Source organism: Sebastes umbrosus, chromosome 14 (assembly GCF_015220745.1).
Source record: "Sebastes umbrosus isolate fSebUmb1 chromosome 14, fSebUmb1.pri, whole genome shotgun sequence".
Taxonomy (NCBI): domain Eukaryota; kingdom Metazoa; phylum Chordata; class Actinopteri; order Perciformes; family Sebastidae; genus Sebastes; species Sebastes umbrosus.
Window position 1 is genome coordinate 21,193,365 of NC_051282.1, and position 20,387 is coordinate 21,213,751.

A 20,387-nucleotide genomic window follows, 5' to 3' on the forward strand; every position below is an offset into this window, starting at 1 on the left:
TGCCATGTTTAAAAATTACAAACCCACCATGATCCTGACCATGATACTTCCCGTGTGACCAAAGGCTGTGTGTGTTCTTTTCATTTCACATAAAAAAATCCTGTAATACTTGAATGGTTAAAACATGTTTTTTATAACAGATGGATGCATCTCTCTCTCTCTGAGCAGTTTTGCGACCACGAGTCATCCAGTAGGCGGGCTCTATGGTTGTGATAGGCCGTTGCTAAGATACGCCCAAGATTGACAGCGTTCCTGGTTTCCGGTTCCCTCCGCTCTGCGCAGAAGGTTGCTAGTCACAGGAGCCACAATGGCGTTTGTAGTCTCCTTCAGATAGGGCTGTGGATGATACTAAAATCCACTAGCATCGCCCTAAATATAGGCCTGGTTGATTCCCAGAGCCATTGATAATAAACTGGAACATCTACTGCACACGAAAATACTATGATTTCTAATCATTATTGACTTTATAGGGGATAAAAACTTACATAAACATGTAAACAGTACCAACCGGGTCAAGTTTTCAAATTTTGTTCCGAGAAACGAGCGTCCTTTTTAAAAATGAAGGCGTTTTTAGCTTGTTTCTGAATGCTAAAAAGACCGCAATTCTGTGGAATAAAAGTTAACTTGGCACCGGACAAGGACACCTTTTCACAAAAAGGGGACTTTTTCTTTTTTTTGTACGAGTCAGCCCCGCTAACCGCCGAGCTTCAGCTAGCTAGCTAGCTTAAACATTGAGCCGGAGACGACACCACAATGCTCCGATGTTTGGTTGGAATCATTGACTAAGTCAGTGTACATACTTTAAAGGCACTGGGGAAACAACCTTGGGCATTTTTTGTTCCTGCTTTTGACGAACTAATGGTGATCTACCATGGAATGAATTGAAGGAGGAGAAACTGGACGTGAGCGGCCTTGGTTGTGTTTATTTTGTGTTATTCTCTTTCTGCTTAGTAACACTTTAGTTTTGGGAGTACTGCTTCTCCTGTGAATGACTTGCCTGGACCACCAGAGAGGCCCAGTTGCAGGAGGAGAGGTACCGGCGTGAGGAGGAGGAGGTGGAGGAGGAGATGCCTGGGTCGGACCGACACCATGGGACCAAGAGGAAGCCGGAATCTAGCGGTGTGGCACACCAGACCCAGACCCAGGCCTCTGCGACTCCCAAGGCGACAAGCAGAGCAACAGGCAACAAGGTGCAGTTAAAACATTCAATGTCTTCTTCTTCGAAACGCAAACGGCATAAATCAGCTAAACATTTCCGAGGAGCAGCACCGGGACCGGGAGATTATAACACCGATGCTGCTGCGCCACCTGGCGTCAACGCGGTGAAGCCTCTGGTGGAGTACGATGATATCAGCTCCGACTCGGACACTTTCTCAGACCCGCCGTCCTCCAGGCCTTCAGAGAGAGGAGGCGCCGGCGGGGACCGACTGGAGCCTCCGTCACCTGACTACGATAGGGACGATATCGGTAGAGAAGAAGGAGAGGAAGAAGAAGAAGTTGTTAAAGGGAACAGGGGGCACAGACACTCCCGGAAAAAGCCCAAGGACCCTAATAAAGTTAGAGACCCCGGTAATGGAGAACGTGGGTACAAGAAGAAGAGCAGCAAAGACCGCGAGAAGATTTCTGGGAAGAGCAGGGAGAAAGCTGCCTCCTCCTCCTCTTCAGGCTTCTCATCCAAACGCCAGCTCCAAGCAGAGGGTGGTGAGTCTAAGCTCATGCTCTCCACCCAGCTGCAGCCTGCAGCCAGCGTAGGCAGCACCACGTCCTCCACATCTTCATCTCGGAGCAAGGAGAGCGGTGGGAAGTCAGGGAAGTCTCGCAAAGACAAGCAGCAGAGGAGAGAGGCCCGAGGAGAGGGAGGCAGCAGCCGCACCCCCTCCTCCCAGAGGAACCGAGCAGATAGAGCCCACCACCGCAAGTCCACCAAGAGCCACAAGGCGACCCTTAAAGGCAAGTCTTCGAGTAGTAGAGGTAGCCCTCGCAGGAAGGCAACAAGCTCTGCTGCTCTCTCGCCAAGTCCTAGAAGAGTGGCTGGAAGCGAGAGTCCACAAGGCAGTGGGTATGGGCAGCAGCAGCAGCAGGTGGATGACGGCTACTCCACCAGGCGGAGGGTGGCCCAGCACCAGCAGAGCCCCGGTCCTTACGGGGATATGTCCCGCCGCAGCAGGCAGAGATCAGAAAGCCCCTACGGCAGCAGACACAGGTCCTCCAGCTACGAGAGAGACAGCAGCCCGTACTCAAGGAGACGATCCATCAGCCCCTATGGGACCCGCAGGTCCTCCAGCACCAGTCCCATGTCTCGGTGAGTATATGATGCTTTGCAGCAGGGTGGCTTTATAATCTTGGAGAATATCAGGGTTCAGGTGACTTTATTTGTACCCGTAGGTAGATTTGTTTTTGCAGCAAAAATAGAGGATGACATCCGTATTGACAATAAGGTAGAGCACAGACAAGAGACAGACACACCAACAACATGACAAAGAGTACTCAACTGGAATCAGGACCCAGCAAAAAGAGAAGGCCACAAGAACAATATAAAAAAAACTACTGAAATGTCAGGACAAAAAAAAAAAAACACAATAAAAATGAGAAAAGGGATAAACTTTCCATAATTATGTGCAAAAGCTGCTATGACTTATTTTTAAGTGAAAAAATTGCAGCTGGAACAAAACTGTTCCTGTAGAGCTTTGTTCTACACCTTGGGACCCTAAACCTCCGACCAGATGGGAGAAGCTGGAACTCACCAGACAGAGGATGAGAGTCATCCTGTGAGATGTATTAAATCAATCAATCAATCAAAATGTATTTGTATAGCCCTTTACAATAACCAAAAGGTACCCAAAGTGCTTTACATTAACATCAAGAAATAACAGGAATAAAAACACAACATATCATAAAATCATAAAAAAGGCACATAAAAAGCAAAGGAAAAATGTCACAGGGCTACTAGGTATTAAAAGCCAATCTAAATAAAAAAGTCTTGCGTTTAGATTTAAAAAGTGCTAGGTCATTGACAGTGCTTATATCAGAATATGTTCTAAAGCTGACACACACTGTTGATTGGGCCATGATGAGTGTTTTCATGAAAGTTTAGTAGTATTTTTGCATAGTGACACACATATTGATATTCCAGGTTACTAGGTTACTTGCATGGGTAACCTGCTGCTTTACCACAAGAATGTCCTAATTTGGGATCAATAAAGTACATCTATTTAGCTATCTAGCTAACTACCTGTCGGGCTACTTAAACAAACATTAGCAACCTGCATTGTAAGTTTAAAAGAGAAGGCCAGTTTACCCATCAAGCCATCTTTAGTAGTATTGTTTGCATAGTGGGGTTGCATAGTGACACACATATTGATGTCACTAGGTTACTTGCCTGGATAACCTGCTGCTGTACCACAAGAATATCCCAATTTGGGATCAATAAAGTACATCTATTTAGCTATCTAGCTCACTACCTATCGGGCTATTTAAACAAACATTAGCAACCTGCATTGTAAGTTTAAAACAGAAGGCCAGTTTACCCATCAAGCCATCTTTAGTAGTATTTTTGCATAGTGGGGTTGCATAGTGACACACATATTGATATTCCAGGTAACTAGGTTACTTGCCTGGATAACCTACTGCTTTACCACAAGAATTTCCCAATTTGGGATCAATAAAGTACATCTATCTAGCTTACTACCTATCGGGCTATTTAAACAAACATTAGCAACCTGCATTGTGAGTTTAAAGTCAGGCACACCTGTTGAACTTGCAGAGCCCTTCTTCCTCCTGCAAATATGTACTCTTAAAAGGAGGCTTGCTATTAGAGTCCCTAATAGACCACAGAAAACATAGACAGAATCCTGAGGGTGAGAAAATTAAAGGATGGAGATAGTGTCAAGACACACAGGTGACTGCACACTACCTTTTTTTATTTTGCAGTGTAAAATATCCATAAACCATGATCTTTATGGCTACCATGAGGAGGTTAGGGCACAGCAACCCTGGTCTGTGCTAGTAGATATAAGCCGTTGTTCTCTCTATACCTGGCACCTGGTGGTGAGAACAGTTAACATTGTTTTATAAATAAGAAGATAATAAGATATATTTTCATGTGTAATACCATGTTCATATTTTTTCCACATCGTACAAAGCCAGTCATCATTTCCAGTTGGCACGTTTGGTTGAATGAATAGAGCTGCACCTTGTGTGTTAAATTCTTATTGTGCAGTGAACAGAGTGTTATTTGTACCGGCAGAATAAAAAAGCCCAGAGATATTTTCAAAATTGTATACAGTTTCTTAATTATCTTGTGTGTCAAAGCAAATGTAAACTAGGAAATTATACAAGGAAGAATAAGCTGTGACTTCAGAGTCTATCAAAGTTTTAGATCCAATCTGTCCTTCGGTTTTGAGAGCAACAGTTGTTTCAGTTTTGGCTTGTTTACGTCTATTAAATTGTTACATCCCATGTCAAAAGGCCATATGGTTTTGTTTTCATTTTGATGTGATCAGTGGCCATCTTGTTTAGTGATGGAAGAGGTTGTTTCAGTTTACTACCCACTCAAAAAGCCTGCAACATGTTGTATCATAATCTCTGACTTGAGGAAGGTGCAGCAGAATATGAAATGTTTATGGCATTGTTTTAATAAAACGTATTTCTTTTATTTAGACGCTCTGGCCGCTCCAGGAGCCGCTCCCCCATGCACTACTCGTCTTCTCGCCGCTCCTCCTCTCGTTCCCGTAACAAGAGGCATACTTCCTCCGTTGCAGCGGCGGCCAGCTCCCACAGCAGCCGGCCAGCTAGCCGCTCTCCTCCCTCCTCTCGCCTGCCGCCAACCTCCAGCCTGGGAGCAGAGCTGAGCCGCAGGAAGAAGGAACGGCAGGCTGCTGAGGCGGCTGCCCGTGCTAGTGGTGGTGGTGTTTCCACCCCTCCGCCGGCGCCTCCACCGGCACCAACACCTGCCCCGGCACTAGCACGTAAATCTGCTGGCTCCTCCTCCTTACGACCCACTAAACCCGCGACTCCCCAGCCAGAAATAGACTCGGCAGAAGCAGAAGAACCTCTGCCCCCACCACCCGCACCATTACCCCAGGATGCTCCCAGTGCTGAAAATGAGGTTACTGCACCTCTACCTTCCCCTTCCACCTCCTCTCCTGCTCCTCCTGAGCCCTCTCCTCCTGAACCACCCGCTCCAGCCACCCAGGTTCCACCGCCGCCGCCTCAGGCTGAAACAAGTGTTCAGCCTCCCAGTGTTCAGCTTCCTACACCCCCAACCACATCCCAGGCCAAATCGCCAGCTCCGGTTCCTGCACGCAGCCCTCTCCGCCAGGTCCCGTTCCACAAGACGTCGACTCTGCCTCTCCTGCCTTTACCGCCTGCTCTGCTGGGAAACGCTCAGGACAGGTGAGTAACCCCCCCAAAAGGATACAGACAAACAGTATATGTCACACTGGACACTAGTTTCAATGCATGCTAATCTCTTGTACGGAGTGAAGGTCACATTTTGTGCAACTTACATCTGTGCTTAGAAAATATAGCCCACAGTACATCCATGATAATACACCACTGAAGTCATCACTTACTTCCATAAAAATATAATATAGGAGAGGCACGGATATTCCCATTCAAATCAAAGTAGCAGGATGGTCAGAGCGGTGGGCATTTTTATGTCTACCGTTGCCCTAGCGACCAGTGTAGCGGGCTGACTTCCATATAAACTAAATATACTTTCTGCAAGTCGCGGACTCACTGGTGAGGCTTTGCATTAAAAAATGTAATTCTTCATCCACACACTCTTGTCACAGCAGAGGAAAGCACATGGCTATCGCCAGATGAGTGACAACTTTGTTTGGCTCACTTCCTGTAAACAGTGTGACGTTGAAGCATGGTGGAATTAGCAAGATAGCTAGCTAGGGGACAGCTGGCTGCTTAGCTGTAGTGCTCGTTCCGCCAGGCTTTGGTGCTGCACTGATTACGGAAAATGAGCCGAACAGCGAGCTGGTGGCCAGCGGAAGCAGCGGGTCTAAACGGTCCCTCCGCCTGAGGACAAGCTACCTAGCTAACTAGCCAGTCAGGTGTTCGGGAGTCCGTTCTCTTCCCGGCGAGCTGCGAGCAAACACTTAACTGCACCACTGACGTGCGTTCTGTTGTCACCATAACAACTATTGCCATTTTCCATTGTACTAGTCAAATTACCACAGCAAACAGTTGAATCTCTTCTACTCCTATTTTATTTCTATGCTTGTCTCTTTTGTTGCTATCCATTCATCATCATTACTCATGTAAAGTAAGAGCAAGACATTTCAAGACAACCCTTTAGATATGGTAACTTGTGATGAGTAAACGGTATTATTTCTGCCTCCTTTAGGCGTTAGTTAATTATGATAATTGTCATACTACAAAAAGTATAACGTTACACATCTAAATCAAACTGACACACCCAAATTCTCTCTTTGGTTAAAACCTTCAGGAAAAATTCAGTTACTGTGGCTGATTAGACGTCTACTCAGGTAGGAGCTTTGATGGAAATTAAAATTTATTAGGTCACAAATCTTCATCTACCAATAAGAATGATAAGGGTGTAATTTGTCCTGCCCTAACAAGAGACTCAGGAGGATGTCAAACAATTAGTCTATACATGCCCACACAGTCCTGAGAAGAGGTCTAATCAGCCAGATTAACTGAAAACACCTGTGGGTGTTCACATGGTCAACATTACTAAACAGAGTAAATTGCACCTGATAACTTTGATTATAAATTATCACAAAGCTCCTGTTAATGTAAGCTCGAAGGCTCGCGCTCTCCTCTGCCCCACCCATTGAGTTGCATGGTTTTTCCTGCAGTTGTTTTACAATAAACAGTGAGCTGGGGGAAAATCTGGTGATATGGGGTTCACAATCAAGGAGTGCACCTTTTTAAGTTCATATCTAATATCTGCTTCTCCTCTGTCTCTTTAATCGAGTATACTTTTCTCTAAAACTCTTTTGTATTTTGCACCGTCAGTCCAAAGAAGTCCACCCCTCCTCAGAGGCTATCTAGGAAAGAGAAGGAAGTTCGGAGCCGGCCGTCACTCATTGACCTTCCTTTACCGCCCACCCTGACTGGAGGTGACTCCTCACCCCCACAGTTCGCCATCCACCAGGCCCCTCCGCTACCCCAGACAGTCCTTAAGAAGAGACCAAAGTCAGTTTCTTTTTATTACTCACCCACTTCCAATCAACCTTTTCTTAATTCCACATTAAATCTAATCTGATTTTCTTTCTGATGGTTTACAGGATTTGCTGTCCGCGATATGGTGAGCGCAAACATACCGTGAGCGACTGGGGCAAACGCTGTGTAGATAAATTCGACATCATTGGCATCATAGGGGAAGGCACCTACGGCCAAGTGTACAAGGCCAAGGACAAAGACACTGGTAAGGGATTATTATCTGGACTTTAGTCACTGTAGTACTCATTTGTTTTAGGCTAAGGCCAATTCTCATTCTGTCTGTTTCTCTAAATCCTCTTTTTAACATGGCAGGTGAACTGGTGGCTTTGAAGAAAGTGCGTTTGGACAATGAAAAGGAGGGTTTTCCCATCACAGCCATTAGAGAGATCAAGATCTTGCGGCAGCTCAAGCACCGCAGTGTTGTCAACATGAAGGAGATCGTCACCGACAAGCAGGATGCACTTGACTTTAAAAAGGACAAAGGTAAGAAGGTTAGATATTATCAGCCAGAGCTGGGTAAAATGGAAAAATCCTTCTCCACTGCTGTCTAACTGAAGCTTTGAGACATGATGTACTTCTGGCTATTATCAGTGACACATGTTGATGGAAATGTTTTCCATTGAAACACCAGCTGTGAACTGCAACATGTCTGAAAGAAGGGCGGTCGTGTGGATTTTCTTCCACCACCGTTGTGCACATTGCTCAGAGCTGCAGTGATAATCACAGGTTAAATAATACCATGAAAATGAATAAAGAAAAACTCACTAATTTATTATATAAAAGACAGACCTGTAAATACCTTGTGTAAAAGACACAGATTTGTTTGATGCAAAAACAGGACAACACACATTTCTACACCTCTTATGTATCATTTTGCCCATTGTATCCCTACCACGTATATCACTGCCCATAATTTACTCTTGTTTGGGAGTTAAGATAATGTCAGTCAAAAACTTAAACATTTAAATTCATGTATAGTTAAAAGTATCAAATCATAGTTAATCTAAGCTGAATAGGGAATTTGAGGTGATTTGAATCAGATCAGCTTTATAACGCAGTGTATCGGGTTGTAGGTCTTGTTTCAAAATGTGTATTTAATTATCTGAGAGTGATAAATACACGCCCCTGTAAATATTATTTGGAGGTTGACGTGTGCATGGAAAATCATAGATTTACTCCAGTTTTTACAAACCTTACTAATGTAAACAAATGTTTGGCATCATCAGAAAACCTTAACAACTCAGATTTATAGCAGAAGTTCAACCATTTCTCATTTACAAAGAAATTCAGGAAATATGTGGAGTGTTTTTTCTTATTCAACCCACTCTTAATCTGCGTCTGGAAGAAAACCCACAACAACTAGGACTGATATAATTACTACAGTTGGTTTGGCTTTGGCAGCAGATGAAGTCCACAGTGATGATTCACTTGAGCATCCTTTCTTTAAAGATTCATCCCACATAAAGCAGTGCTGTGCAAGTTCACACTTCACAAGAGAAGCTCAATTCACACAGATTAAAATAAACTAGTATATATGGGCCTATATAATACTTCTCATATGCATATACATTACTACATTCCTGTTTACATTTTATATTTATCCATTTGAAATACTGTCTACCGCAAAATTAATATTACTTTATTCTATATTTATGTTTATATTTTAGCACTATATTTGAACTTGCACTATTTTATGTCTTAGATTCTCAGTTTGCTTTTACTTGTGTGATTTTTCTTTTTTATATTGGCCTACATATTTAGGGAGCATTGTTGAAGGGAGCCTGAGATTCAAAAGCCAACGACTGCTTCGTTGTAATTAATGTGCATATAATAATAAAGAACAAACTGCTGTCTGACTGAAAAGAGCGCACAGAACAGTACGCGCAAGTGGAAAAGCATTCTCGAGAGGGAACATTTCTGCTCCGCATGCACAAATGCGGGCCCGCAAGCACATGGCTGTAATGAGCGCGAGCTCGACCCTCCCTGCACGCTTGCAACTGCTCAACGCTTGCTTGTCAAGTTGACTTTGGAGGCGCTGATGGAACACACAGTGGCTGCTGCTCCTTTGATTGCACTGCCATGACGGAAACACATTACGTGAGTGTAGTTAACTGTCCCGAGAGTTGCGCCCTCTGGGTGGGGAGTGAGTCTTTGTCCCAAGCGAGGGAGTTTAAGTATCACGGGGTATTGTTCACAAGTGAGGGAAAACTGCTGTACCGGACTGTTGCGGTGAAAAGGGAGCTGAGCCGGAAGGCCAAGCTCTTGATTTACCGGTCCATCTACGTTCCGACCCTCACCTATGGTCATGAGCTTTGGGTAGTGACTGAAAGAATGAGATCGCGGATACAAGCTGCCGAAATTAGTTTCCTTCGTAGGGTGGCTGGGCTCAGCCTTAGAGATAGGGGGACGAGCTCAGACATCCGGAGTAAGCTCGGAGTAGAGCCGCTGCTCCTTCGCGTCAAAAGGGGCCAGCTGAGGTGGTTCGGGCATCCGATCAGGATCCTTCTGGACGCCTCCCTTTGGAGGTTTTCTGGGCACGTCCAACTGGTAAGAGGCCCTGGGGTAGACCCAGAACACGCTGGAGAGATTATATATCTTGGCTGGCCTGGGAACGCCTCGGGGTCCTCCAGGAAGAGCTGGAAATCGTTGCTGGGGAGAGGGACGTCTGGAATTCCCTGCTTAGCCTGCTAGCCTTAGCCTGATAAGCGGACGAAAATGAATGGATGGAAATATACATTGCGTTGTACTGTAGCTGGCTGTGCAGTTATGACAAAGCACAATGGTTTGCACAATTTCAGTAGAGTATTCACTGTAGAGTATTCTAACCTACTGAGAAGCAAATTTAAAGCTAGTTTAAATTTTCTGAGCTGGTCAAAGTACGTAGCAACCCTCTCGTCACAGGCCCAATTCTCTAACCTCCAGCCTTGTGGTTCATGTTTCTGATTTCTAAATGCACCGTCCCTCTGTGTTTAGGTGCTTTTTATCTGGTGTTTGAGTACATGGACCACGACCTGATGGGCCTGCTGGAGTCGGGCCTGGTCCAGTTCTCCCATGAGCACGTCCGCAGCTTCATGCGCCAGCTGATGGAGGGTCTGGACTACTGCCATAAGAACAACTTCCTGCACAGAGACATCAAATGCTCCAACATACTGCTCAACAACAGGTAAGGAGCAGGAACCGTGGACACCAGGAGTGAAATATCGTAGTGTCTCTAATGTTGTTCATTTGCAGTAGCAGCTATGCCTTTACCAATCAGTTGTTCAGCAGTAACCGCTGTTTCAGGTGAATTTTGATTCACCAGTATCGCCTACATGTTGTTTGATCTACTTTTTATTAATGTTTGTTTGTTTACTTTAGTGACTCTGATCCCACTTACGCTAATGGACATTAACAGTATCCGATATGATGCAGCATTATCCGCATCAACAACTTTGAACATTGCTGCAGATGGTTTAAAAGCAGCTGTAGTCTGTAAATACTGTAAACTCAAGACCAAAAAGCAGTCGAATGCTAACTTTAATGATGGGAATGCAAGTGTTTCGAGGTGCGTCAGCAGCAAAGCTAATTACTTCGCTACCAACTGGGCGCTTCAAATAACGGCAATGAAGGAGTACAGCAACTTCTCACAGCTGCTCGCTCAGTTCAATTCTGCACCCAATCGACAAACATTACAGGATGCAATGGGAAGCTAAACGAGCTAAGATGCTAATAAAAAGTAGCTGAAATGTGGGTTTTGCTGTGGAATGGAGCATTTAAAGCCACACTGCAGTTTGCTGTCGCTCACTGCCCTGCTACTGTACAGCTGACTGTAATAGACACTTGGAGTTTGGACATTTGTTACCTGACATTTGCTGAGTTTGAACGCTCGCTTTATTGATATGAAGCGTGCATTTTTCATTGTTACAATGTTAGTGAACTAATAACTTGTATTAGTATTTAGTAACCTGAAACGGACAAAAAGGAATAAAAAGATTAGGATATTTGCAGTCATTGCAAAGTTCATAATTTTGTTTTGTTTGAATGCAAACTAGTTATTCAAAATAACCTGTCTGGCTCCAAAAGATGAGTTGAGTTGTATTTTGTGTCTCAGGGTTAGTTACTGTCTCAGTAATCTTTTGTAATTGTTGACAGAGCTTGTTTGTTGCTTCTGATCACGGATTTTTGTTTTCTTCGTGCAGAGGTCAGATCAAACTGGCTGACTTCGGTTTGGCCCGGCTTTACAATTCAGAGGAAAGGTAAAACGAGAGTGTTTTTCATCTACATATTTTTCCTCATAAATGTATGCAATATATAAATACAATAGAAAAGCTCATCTGCTGGCTTCTGTAATTTAAGTATATGATTAACTGTCTTTATGATGATTGAAGCAGTAATTAAACCTCACCATGATTCTCCACTAGATGGTGGTGTTTGTCACATTGTTGTCCTTCAGACAGATAGATGCTCTATGACTGTATACTGTGTCTCACCGTCGTCTCTCTTTCCCCCCCAGTAGGCCGTACACTAATAAAGTAATCACACTATGGTACCGCCCCCCTGAACTTCTGCTGGGAGAGGAGAGATACTCTCCAGCCATTGATGTATGGAGCTGTGGGTGAGTAGGACGCCGTCATGGCAGCACATCTCTCTGTTCAGTCACACTTGCGCTATTTCCTCTTTCACATACGTACTCTTCCATTCTATAATGTAGTGTAGGCTTCATGAACTCATGTGGATTTGGACTAATGTTTTGTAGTTGATACCAATACCAGTGAAATTCCATGATTTTCGATACCCAATTTGATACCACAGTAAAAAAAACAAAAGTTTCTCGCCAAAAACTACATTTTACAAGATACATTTGAACACATCATGATATCGTTATAATTAACCTTCGCCCAATATTCATATTTACTGAATAGAGCCTGACGGTCTCATAATGTAACTCGATGCAACCTCTGTTAACGTTAGCTGTTAGCTCCGTTATTTAGCCGAGCAGGACTTGAGCTGCCCGCCAGCTGCTGACGGCTTACTCTAACTAGCTCTCCTGCTAATTTCAACACGGATTTGTTGTTCACAAATGTATCGTTATCAGGGAAACGCGTCAATAGCAAGTTTACTGTGTACTTTCAGATTTTAGAGTCCGCGCTTGATTTAGTTGGTCACTTGTTAAGCGATAGTTAGGTAGGCTTACATTTTCTGTCGTCCCCAGGAAGACAGGACGGTATTCGTCTCGAGTCCTGATCCCTGCGGTACTGTAGGAAAGCGAGTACCGTCACATTTCAGAATTTTGGCATCAACTTGGCACCAAAGTATTGGTTCTCTTGACATCCCTAGACTAGTTGCTTTAACTCTATCCCATTTTGGGAAAATAAGCATTAAATCTGATATTTTCATCCCTGTATCACTAAATAAATCCATAATCAGTAAGTGAGAACACATCAAAGCTGCATTGTCTGTTTTTAAAAAGACAGTGTGCATGTCTTCCAACTTCGTATCCCACCCACCATGGTACACTACCGTAGTTGATATGTTTGGTGATATTTTTTATGGAATCATAGGAAAACTTGACGGAAGAAATAATTCACAGATATATTGAAAGTATATTTTTTCTGCCATGTAAGCAAATACGTTTCAAATACATTATGTGCAGACTGGATGTTTGTAGCACATTGAATCCGTTATGTTTTTAATCCTGAAGCACCGTGAGCTCAGTCAGGAGTGAGATGCTTGATTTTCTTTTCGCCTGTGTGCCGTGCTGCCAAACTTCATTTATAGCAGAAGACTATTTAATGCAAATTGTTTTTTAGCAGTATGTAAAATTCTGAACCTTTGCACCAGCCATACATTTCCACACAACTTCTACACTCCTTTTGTATTCATGTGCACTTCTTTGTCTTCTTTATCTGTAATAACTCATGTCAGAATCGGAGAGGGAAATCTCTCTCATAGGATGTATAGCATTGTAGAAATGTATCTCAATAAATAGAATATAGTATTTATTGGTCACAGTCATGATCGTCCTGTCTGACATTCACACTTTGAGACACTGTTTTAAACTTAGTTTAAGCTTGATATGTGGGAGTATATATTTCCTTACTACCTCTACCCATCTTTGTCATGGTTCAGGTGTATTCTGGGGGAGCTCTTTACCAAGAAGCCCATCTTCCAGGCGAACCAGGAGCTTCTACAGCTGGAGCTCATCAGGTAGGCTGCCCTTTCCTCAACTCAACATCTCAAGTAGTAACCTCTGCTGCAACCTTCACACCCAGATTTCTCTGTTCCTTCATCACTGAGCCCATCTTTGCCTTTCTCTGTCATTTCCCTCAGCCGTCTGTGCGGGAGTCCCTGTCCTGCAGCCTGGCCCGACGTCATTAAACTTCCACTCTTCAACACCATGAAACCCAAGAAGCAGTACAGACGGCGGCTGCGGGAGGAGTTTGCCTTGTACGTAGCCTTGCTGAGCTTCCCCACAGTAGCTGTGATCAACCCTTCGTCTGTTTCCTCAGCTGAAAAATCTCTCTTTTACTGCACAGTTTACCTCCTCCTGCCCTGGACCTGCTGGACCGAATGCTGACCCTCGACCCCGCACGGCGCTGCTCATCGGAGACCGCTCTCAGTAGTGACTTTCTGAGTAACGTTGAGCCCAGCAAGATGCCGCCGCCAGAGTCAGTAGCCCCATGGCCTCCGCTTTCACCTATCATATATAGTATCAGATTTGTTTTTCACATTGTGAGAGATAGATGGTAGGAAATATTTCACAGGTACTCTGTTAATACTTTTTATTGCTTATATATCTCATTCAGGACATTTCCTTAATTCTATTTGATTGATTTATAATTCATGGTTGTGCTATAATAATTTCTTTTTGCTACGTCTCCAGTCTTCCTCACCATCAGGACTGCCACGAGCTGTGGAGTAAGAAGCGACGACGTGCACGTCAGAGCGGGGTGCCCGAGGATGTGCCTGCGCCCAAAGTGCCCCGTAAGGAGGCGACAGGGACCTCCAGTGGAGAGAACAGCCGGCCCCAAACCCAAAGCCCGGCTGGAGCCCCGCCGCCTCCTCCAGGAAAACCGCCCTCCACAGCCATCTTAGAGAGTGAGTTGTCAGGTAACAGCCGCCTCTCAAAAGCCTTTTAGCGGAAACGCTTCTTTGTATTAAGTGTTAAAATTACGGGTGTAAGAAAATATTGATATAAATGAGTATTGTTATATTGTGTTTTATGATACTGTATCGATTCTACAAAACACTGTATTGATTTTTAATTAACCTCTTAAAAATCCGACAGCCGCTATTCTGTATGTCGGAGGTTGTAGCGAGCTCAAGCAAAGGCATGATATGAAACTAGAAAACCTAAGGAGTCCATTGGTGCCAACCATCATACTAGATTGTCGCGAAGGAGGCTAAATAACGCTCCAAAGTTAAGCTAAATTTTGGTGAGGAAAAACAGGCATGGCCATTTTCAAAGGGGTCACTTGACCTCCAAGATATGCACCCGATTCAACTGTTATCAGGCCATTAAATTGCCGTTATCAGTCGCTATAAGCACCATAGATGTGGGTCATTAGAGGCCTACTACACCTACTACGTTGTGAAAGTAAAACTTAAAAGCAACACCAAAACTGAATGAAACGTTACATTTTGAACACTAACAAATTCTTCTTTAGGTTTAGGCAAAAAAAACAGTTAAGGGAAAAACATGTTTTTTTTGCTTAAAATAATTATGAACAGAAAGCCAACTACATGTTGTTGGTTTCAAACAGGATACGAACCCTGGTCTCCTTTGTGAAAGCCCTGTGTTTTGTATCCATCATCCCCGACCTCCACCCTTTAGAGTTTCACACTGATTTTGCGCTGGACTTTTGCTTCTGCTCCTGTCATAATAATAATAATAATAATAATAAATTGGACTTACATAGCGCCGTTCAAGAAACCCAAGGACGCTTTACAAAGAGGGCACACAAAATCATACTGGTAAATAAAACAGAGGAAAAATACAATTTTGCAGCGGAGAGTGAAGCGGCGACAGACACGCCAGCGTCCTCACACATCCGGGGATTCCAAACAAAAACAACCAACCAACAACCAACCAACAACCAACCAACAACCAACCAACGAACCGACAACCTTAAACAAGTTACTACGGTCGCTAGAGGTTGCTGTCATGTTCTTTAATATTTTCTTTCGGTGATCTACCATGTGAATAGATGATAAAACCTAATACTGGGTGTAGTAGGCCCCTATTGACCCACATCTATGGGGCTTATAGGGACTGATGACGGCTATTTAATAGCCTGACAACAGTCTAATCGGCTGAGATATGTGAATGAAAACATGAGTCTCCCTTTTACAGACACGCCCACTTTATGATAATCCCATGCAGTTTTAGGCAAAAAACATGCAGTTTTTTGCATGCAGTACAGATGTATTATTTTTTCCTATTCTAAAATGGTCTGTTTCTGCTACTATGACAGTTACAGTATCGCAATATATCTCAATATATTGAATCGTTATCCCTGTATCATGATGCGTATCGTGTCACCAGATTCTTGCCAATACACAGCACTAGTTTCAATATTCCGCTTTTGCAACACACTGCAAACTTCGTAGTAGTGTTTTCTGATTGTCCTGATATTAGTGTATATATGTTACCTATGTTGACAGAGATGGAGTGCAGTATGATGTTGTTGGACTGCTTGCAAGTGAAAAGTAATTTAGAATGATGCAGAAGAAATTAGAGCTGCAACGATTAATTGATTAATCGATTAATCAATTAGTTGTCAACTAATAAAATAAAACCCCGACTATTTTGATAATTGATTAATCAGTTTTAGTAATTTTTTAAGAAAAAAAAGGGAAAAATCTCTGATTCCAGCTTATTAAATGTGATTATTTTCAGGTTTCTTTACTCCTCTATGACAGTAAACTGAATATATTTGAGTTTTGGACAAAACAAGACATTTGAGGACGTAATTTTTCACCAAACAGACCAAACAACTAATCAATTTATCGAGAAAATAATCAACAATGAAAATAATCGTTAGTTGTAACCCAAATGTTAGTTTTTTTGTTAGCAAGATATTGCGTTTTGATAGTTTGAACTGTGGTTGCGTGAATGTGTTCAGGCCTGGGAGTTGCTGCAGAGCAGTTGAACCAGACTGAGCTGGCGGTGCTGCTGAATCTCCTCCAGGGACAGACGGACCTCAGCCTGCCCCAGGTGGCCCAGCTCCTCAACCTCTCCAACCCAGAGACTCTCAGCCAGTCGTTGTCTGCCCTCAGCGAGACCGCTGACCACCAGGGGGCTCCAGAGGACCAGGCCCAGCCTGCTGCCAGGTCCCAGCCCCCAGAGCCGCCTCCCGAACCCCAGGAACTCTCGCCGGCATCCGGAGACCCGCCGCTCAGCCAGGAAGACCAGGCCAACCTGCTGGCTCTCATTTTGGGCCACATCATCAAGCCGCAAACCGAGGAGCAACGGGATGAGAGCAATGGCGTCCAATCAGAGGAGGCACTAAAGCGCGGTTCGTCCGCCTCTACTACTGATCGCAAGGGCAAGTCTCGGTTTAGTCTCTAGACGGTGGGGAAAAAAGGGGGGGTCAGGTGAAAATCACTGGGGACTGCAAGAATGAGGAGAGCAGGCTAGAGAACAAACATAAGCTGACAGTTACTCAAAAATCCTGTATACTCAAATTAATTCAACTTTAGACTACCTGACGAAATCAACAAAATTATCAATTAACCAAATGAATTGGGCCATTAGACGTTATCATTCATCCCCCACCTCTTCCTTTATCCCTGACATTCCTCACGCGCTCACCACTGTCCCCTTTTACCGCCTGACATATTGAAAAATGCAGTACCTCGCGAAAAGTCTGTCGAGCGTTTGTCGTCATGTGACCGTGGTAACCGGGCAAAGGTTTGGTGCACATGGACATCTCTCACTGGTGTACTCAATAAACCAGAACGTTTTTTCATTTGAGTGAAAAGAAAAGGTTCACACTGTATTTGTTCCCTTCCACGTTTCTCCTCCCACTTCCTTATTTCTTTCTCACAGTTTTTGTTTCTGTGTCTGTCCCATCTCCACACGTGTTCTCACCTCATTTTCATTATAAAGCAGGTGTCATGGATTCTTCACAGGAAGCGATGTTGCTTTAAAACAGTCTGTAATGTCAGCCTTTTTATGAAGAAAGTCTAATAAATTATCAAGTGGAAATAAATGTTTTGAATCTTTAGACCTCACCTGCATGTGTTTCTTTTTAACTTTGGTTTGTCACACTTTTTTGTTTTGTTTTTGTTTTAAGCTGTTCACTCTGACTCAGATATTAATTCAAAGATGTGATTAGCAAGTTGAATAAAACTATTGACTATGCTGCTGACACTGGAATGGTAACAGTCCTGTTTTCTTCTGGTTATTTCTCCTGTCAAGGAGAAACCCTTTCCTCCTTTGGTTTGCCTTGCACTGCTTTAGATTGGAAAAGAAAATGCGACTAACCTGTTTTGGTAATCGTGTCCTGACCTTTATAATACTTAAAATTCTCCTACATAAGTCACCCTTTCTGTTCATCCAGCTGTACATGCCCTTCCTAATGTTTTCTCATCTAGTTCCTGCATTTTTCCTTTTGTTCAAGTCGGTTGTTTGGAGGACAAACAAATATAGCCGCATCTGTTTTGCATACATTAATGCAATTATTATTTTGGACCCATATAGTGAATACATTTGGTGCTTTGTTATGTTTAATAAACATTCTTTAACAGTGATGCGGAATCACGTTAAAATAAAAGCACTTTTTTCTGTTTTCCACATTGAGATGAACTATATGTGAACAGGTGCGTAATTGTAGAGTTTATCATAGGCCTGACACATTTTTTGTTTTCAGGTCTGAATATTTTTATTGTTATTGTACCAACTTTATTGCAACAATCTCGACAGATACGTTTTCCCTTAAAATGGTACTGAAATATGTGAAGAGACATTTAGAGTGCTCTGCTCTCCCTCTTGTGGTGAAGGTAGGAATGTCAACATTGTGTAGCTCCATGTCAGGCCCATTTAACAAATACGTTTTTACTTTCCGTAACTGCAAATTAGACAAATCAGATTAAGGGTTATTGTGTAGATAGTCCACAATGAAGTTAAACATACTCTTTGATGCCTAACGTTTTGTTCTCTGTCATGTTTGGCCCCTTCAGATGGCGCAGCATCAAAAAGGAAGGGGTCCAACCAGGTGCCTCCGTCCGGCGAGCAGCGTCCGCCCTCTCCACCCGGGCCACCTCCGTCAGCTCTCCTCCTTGGAAACGCCCAGCAGGCCGGGTCTGAGACCCAACCCAGCCAGGACATCAGCCCCGCCGTGGCAGCTGCCTTGCTCCAGCTCATCTCTCAGCGGGACTCGGAAGCCGGGGCCCCTCAGCGCAGCAAGGACCCGTCTCCTGCTGTGGACGCTGTGGCTGCAGCTGAGGCCCCAGCAGGACTGGGGACCGCTGCTCCTACCGCTGCAGCACAGTTCCCTAAAGACCAAGACCTCCGCTTTGCCCATGGAGCTGCCCGCTGACCCTCAGTCCTCCCCCCCGGTGAGACAGACCTGGGCACCCTGGGGACGGCTCTGGCAATCCTGGCCTGAAGGGAAACTCAGAGGGAAACCTTCAGATTAGGACTCACTGGACCATGAGCAGGTAGCTAAAGTTGAATCAAAGATGTTGAATGTCTGAAAGAAAGAGATTAAGGGCCTCTTCAGGTCACGAACATCACTGCCCTCTGAACAAGCTGTGTTGTTTAGACCTGTGGTCGGTCTGACCTTTAACCATCCATGTATCCCTTGCTCTTTCCTGTCAACTGAAGGTCCTGACTTGAATGAAGTTTAGCTTCCAATTTGAGTGCCGTGCAGCCGACACTCAACTTAGAAAGCAGCTGTGATCTTTTTCTTTCTTCCCAAAACAAATGATTGTCATGTCCACGGCAGTGCCCACTTTAGTAATCTTCTTTTGGAAGGATGAAGTCTTCCACTCTGTGATGGGGTGGTGTCTGCGACAGTGTACTGTGTATGGGTATATTTGCTACCGCTGGAGGACCATGAGTTTCCCATTGAACCTTACATGCTGGATAGCCCCCCCGTTTTCAGCTTTGTGCCTCCGTCGTGGCCCCAGCGACCCCTGAATGATCTCGGCCTAGTGGGGAAGTGTGGGTTAAGTTTCTGTTTTGGATGGCACCTACAACAGTGTACATCTGCAGGACTGTATTTTTGTTTTTTTTTGTTTACCCAACTGTTTCATATAATACCGTGTCTGTCATCAACTCAGCTGAATTTCAATGTGTTCTCAACCCACAAACAACCTCTCTGTGTCCTAACAAGTACTCACCTTCCTGTCTCAAAATAAGGATGAAACCACTATATTACGACGGACTGCTCCATAATACACATGCTACTCTGCTAGTTGAAGTAAAAAAGCTAGAAACATAATATACACACACAGAAACTGACTCTTCCGGCTTTTCCTGGTGGGCTGTGAAAGCCTCGTCTAATATGTCGTCGCCTCCCTGCCAACTTGTGCAATTTAGTTTTTTTTCGGTGCATTTATTTTCTACCTAAAGAAAAGGATACACGCTTAAAAAAAAAATAATGGTCCATGGTTCCGTTTCCTTTTTTTTTGCGTTGGAAAAGGAAGAGGAGGAGAAAATGATTTCATGTGTCTGTAAAAAAGAAAAAAATATTTTGTAATATGTGTTTTCTTGGTTCAGTTTATTAAAAGAAGTAATGCGACCAGCTCAATTGTCTCTCCTGGCGTCTCTGAATGTTTCTCTGAAGTGGCCACTAGATGGTAGACACTCACTCAGACTACAGCTCAAACTATAGGAAATCCTCACAGTCGGGCCTCGGCAGAACCTGAGCAGTCACTGGTTCACAACCTTTCCTTTCCTTTTCTATCACTGAATAAACTGACGACCCCTGACTAAGTGACACATTTTAGGGATATTTCATATCATATTCCATTCATAACAATAACAGTACAGAACAACTGATAAACTGAATAATTAACCCAAATAGTGAACACAATAACTGCAGGAAGAGATATATGTGTGTGTATATATATATATATATATATATATATATATATATAGAGAGAGATATGCTGAGATACAGGCCAACTGTATATTTATTAAAAAAGGTTGTCTTACACCCCTTAAAATCAAGAAGGCCTTGCGACCCCCCGTGAAGTTT

General features: G+C 43.7%; 1 protein-coding gene across 5 annotated transcripts; it reads left to right on the forward strand.

Annotated features, from left to right (window-relative positions):
* The first annotated feature begins 214 nt into the window (after positions 1-214).
* On the forward strand, positions 215-19,937 carry cdk12 (cyclin-dependent kinase 12). 5 transcript variants are annotated; one of them, XM_037791726.1, is made up of 14 exons: positions 216-2,302; positions 4,660-5,394; positions 6,994-7,173; positions 7,266-7,405; positions 7,513-7,683; positions 10,174-10,363; positions 11,379-11,435; positions 11,693-11,794; positions 13,309-13,386; positions 13,510-13,626; positions 13,716-13,847; positions 14,063-14,277; positions 16,305-16,727; positions 18,364-19,937. In XM_037791726.1, the coding sequence occupies exons 1-14, from the start codon at positions 1,068-1,070 to the stop codon at positions 18,720-18,722; spliced, it is 4,134 nt and encodes a 1,377-aa protein (XP_037647654.1). In that variant the 5' UTR covers positions 216-1,067; the 3' UTR covers positions 18,723-19,937. The 5 variants fall into 5 exon arrangements, with proteins under 5 accessions (XP_037647656.1, XP_037647654.1, XP_037647655.1 ...); XM_037791725.1 differs by having other exon boundaries at positions 217-2,302; positions 11,696-11,794; positions 14,063-14,289; XM_037791724.1 differs by having other exon boundaries at positions 218-2,302; positions 14,063-14,289.
* Positions 19,938-20,387: the final 450 nt, after the last annotated feature.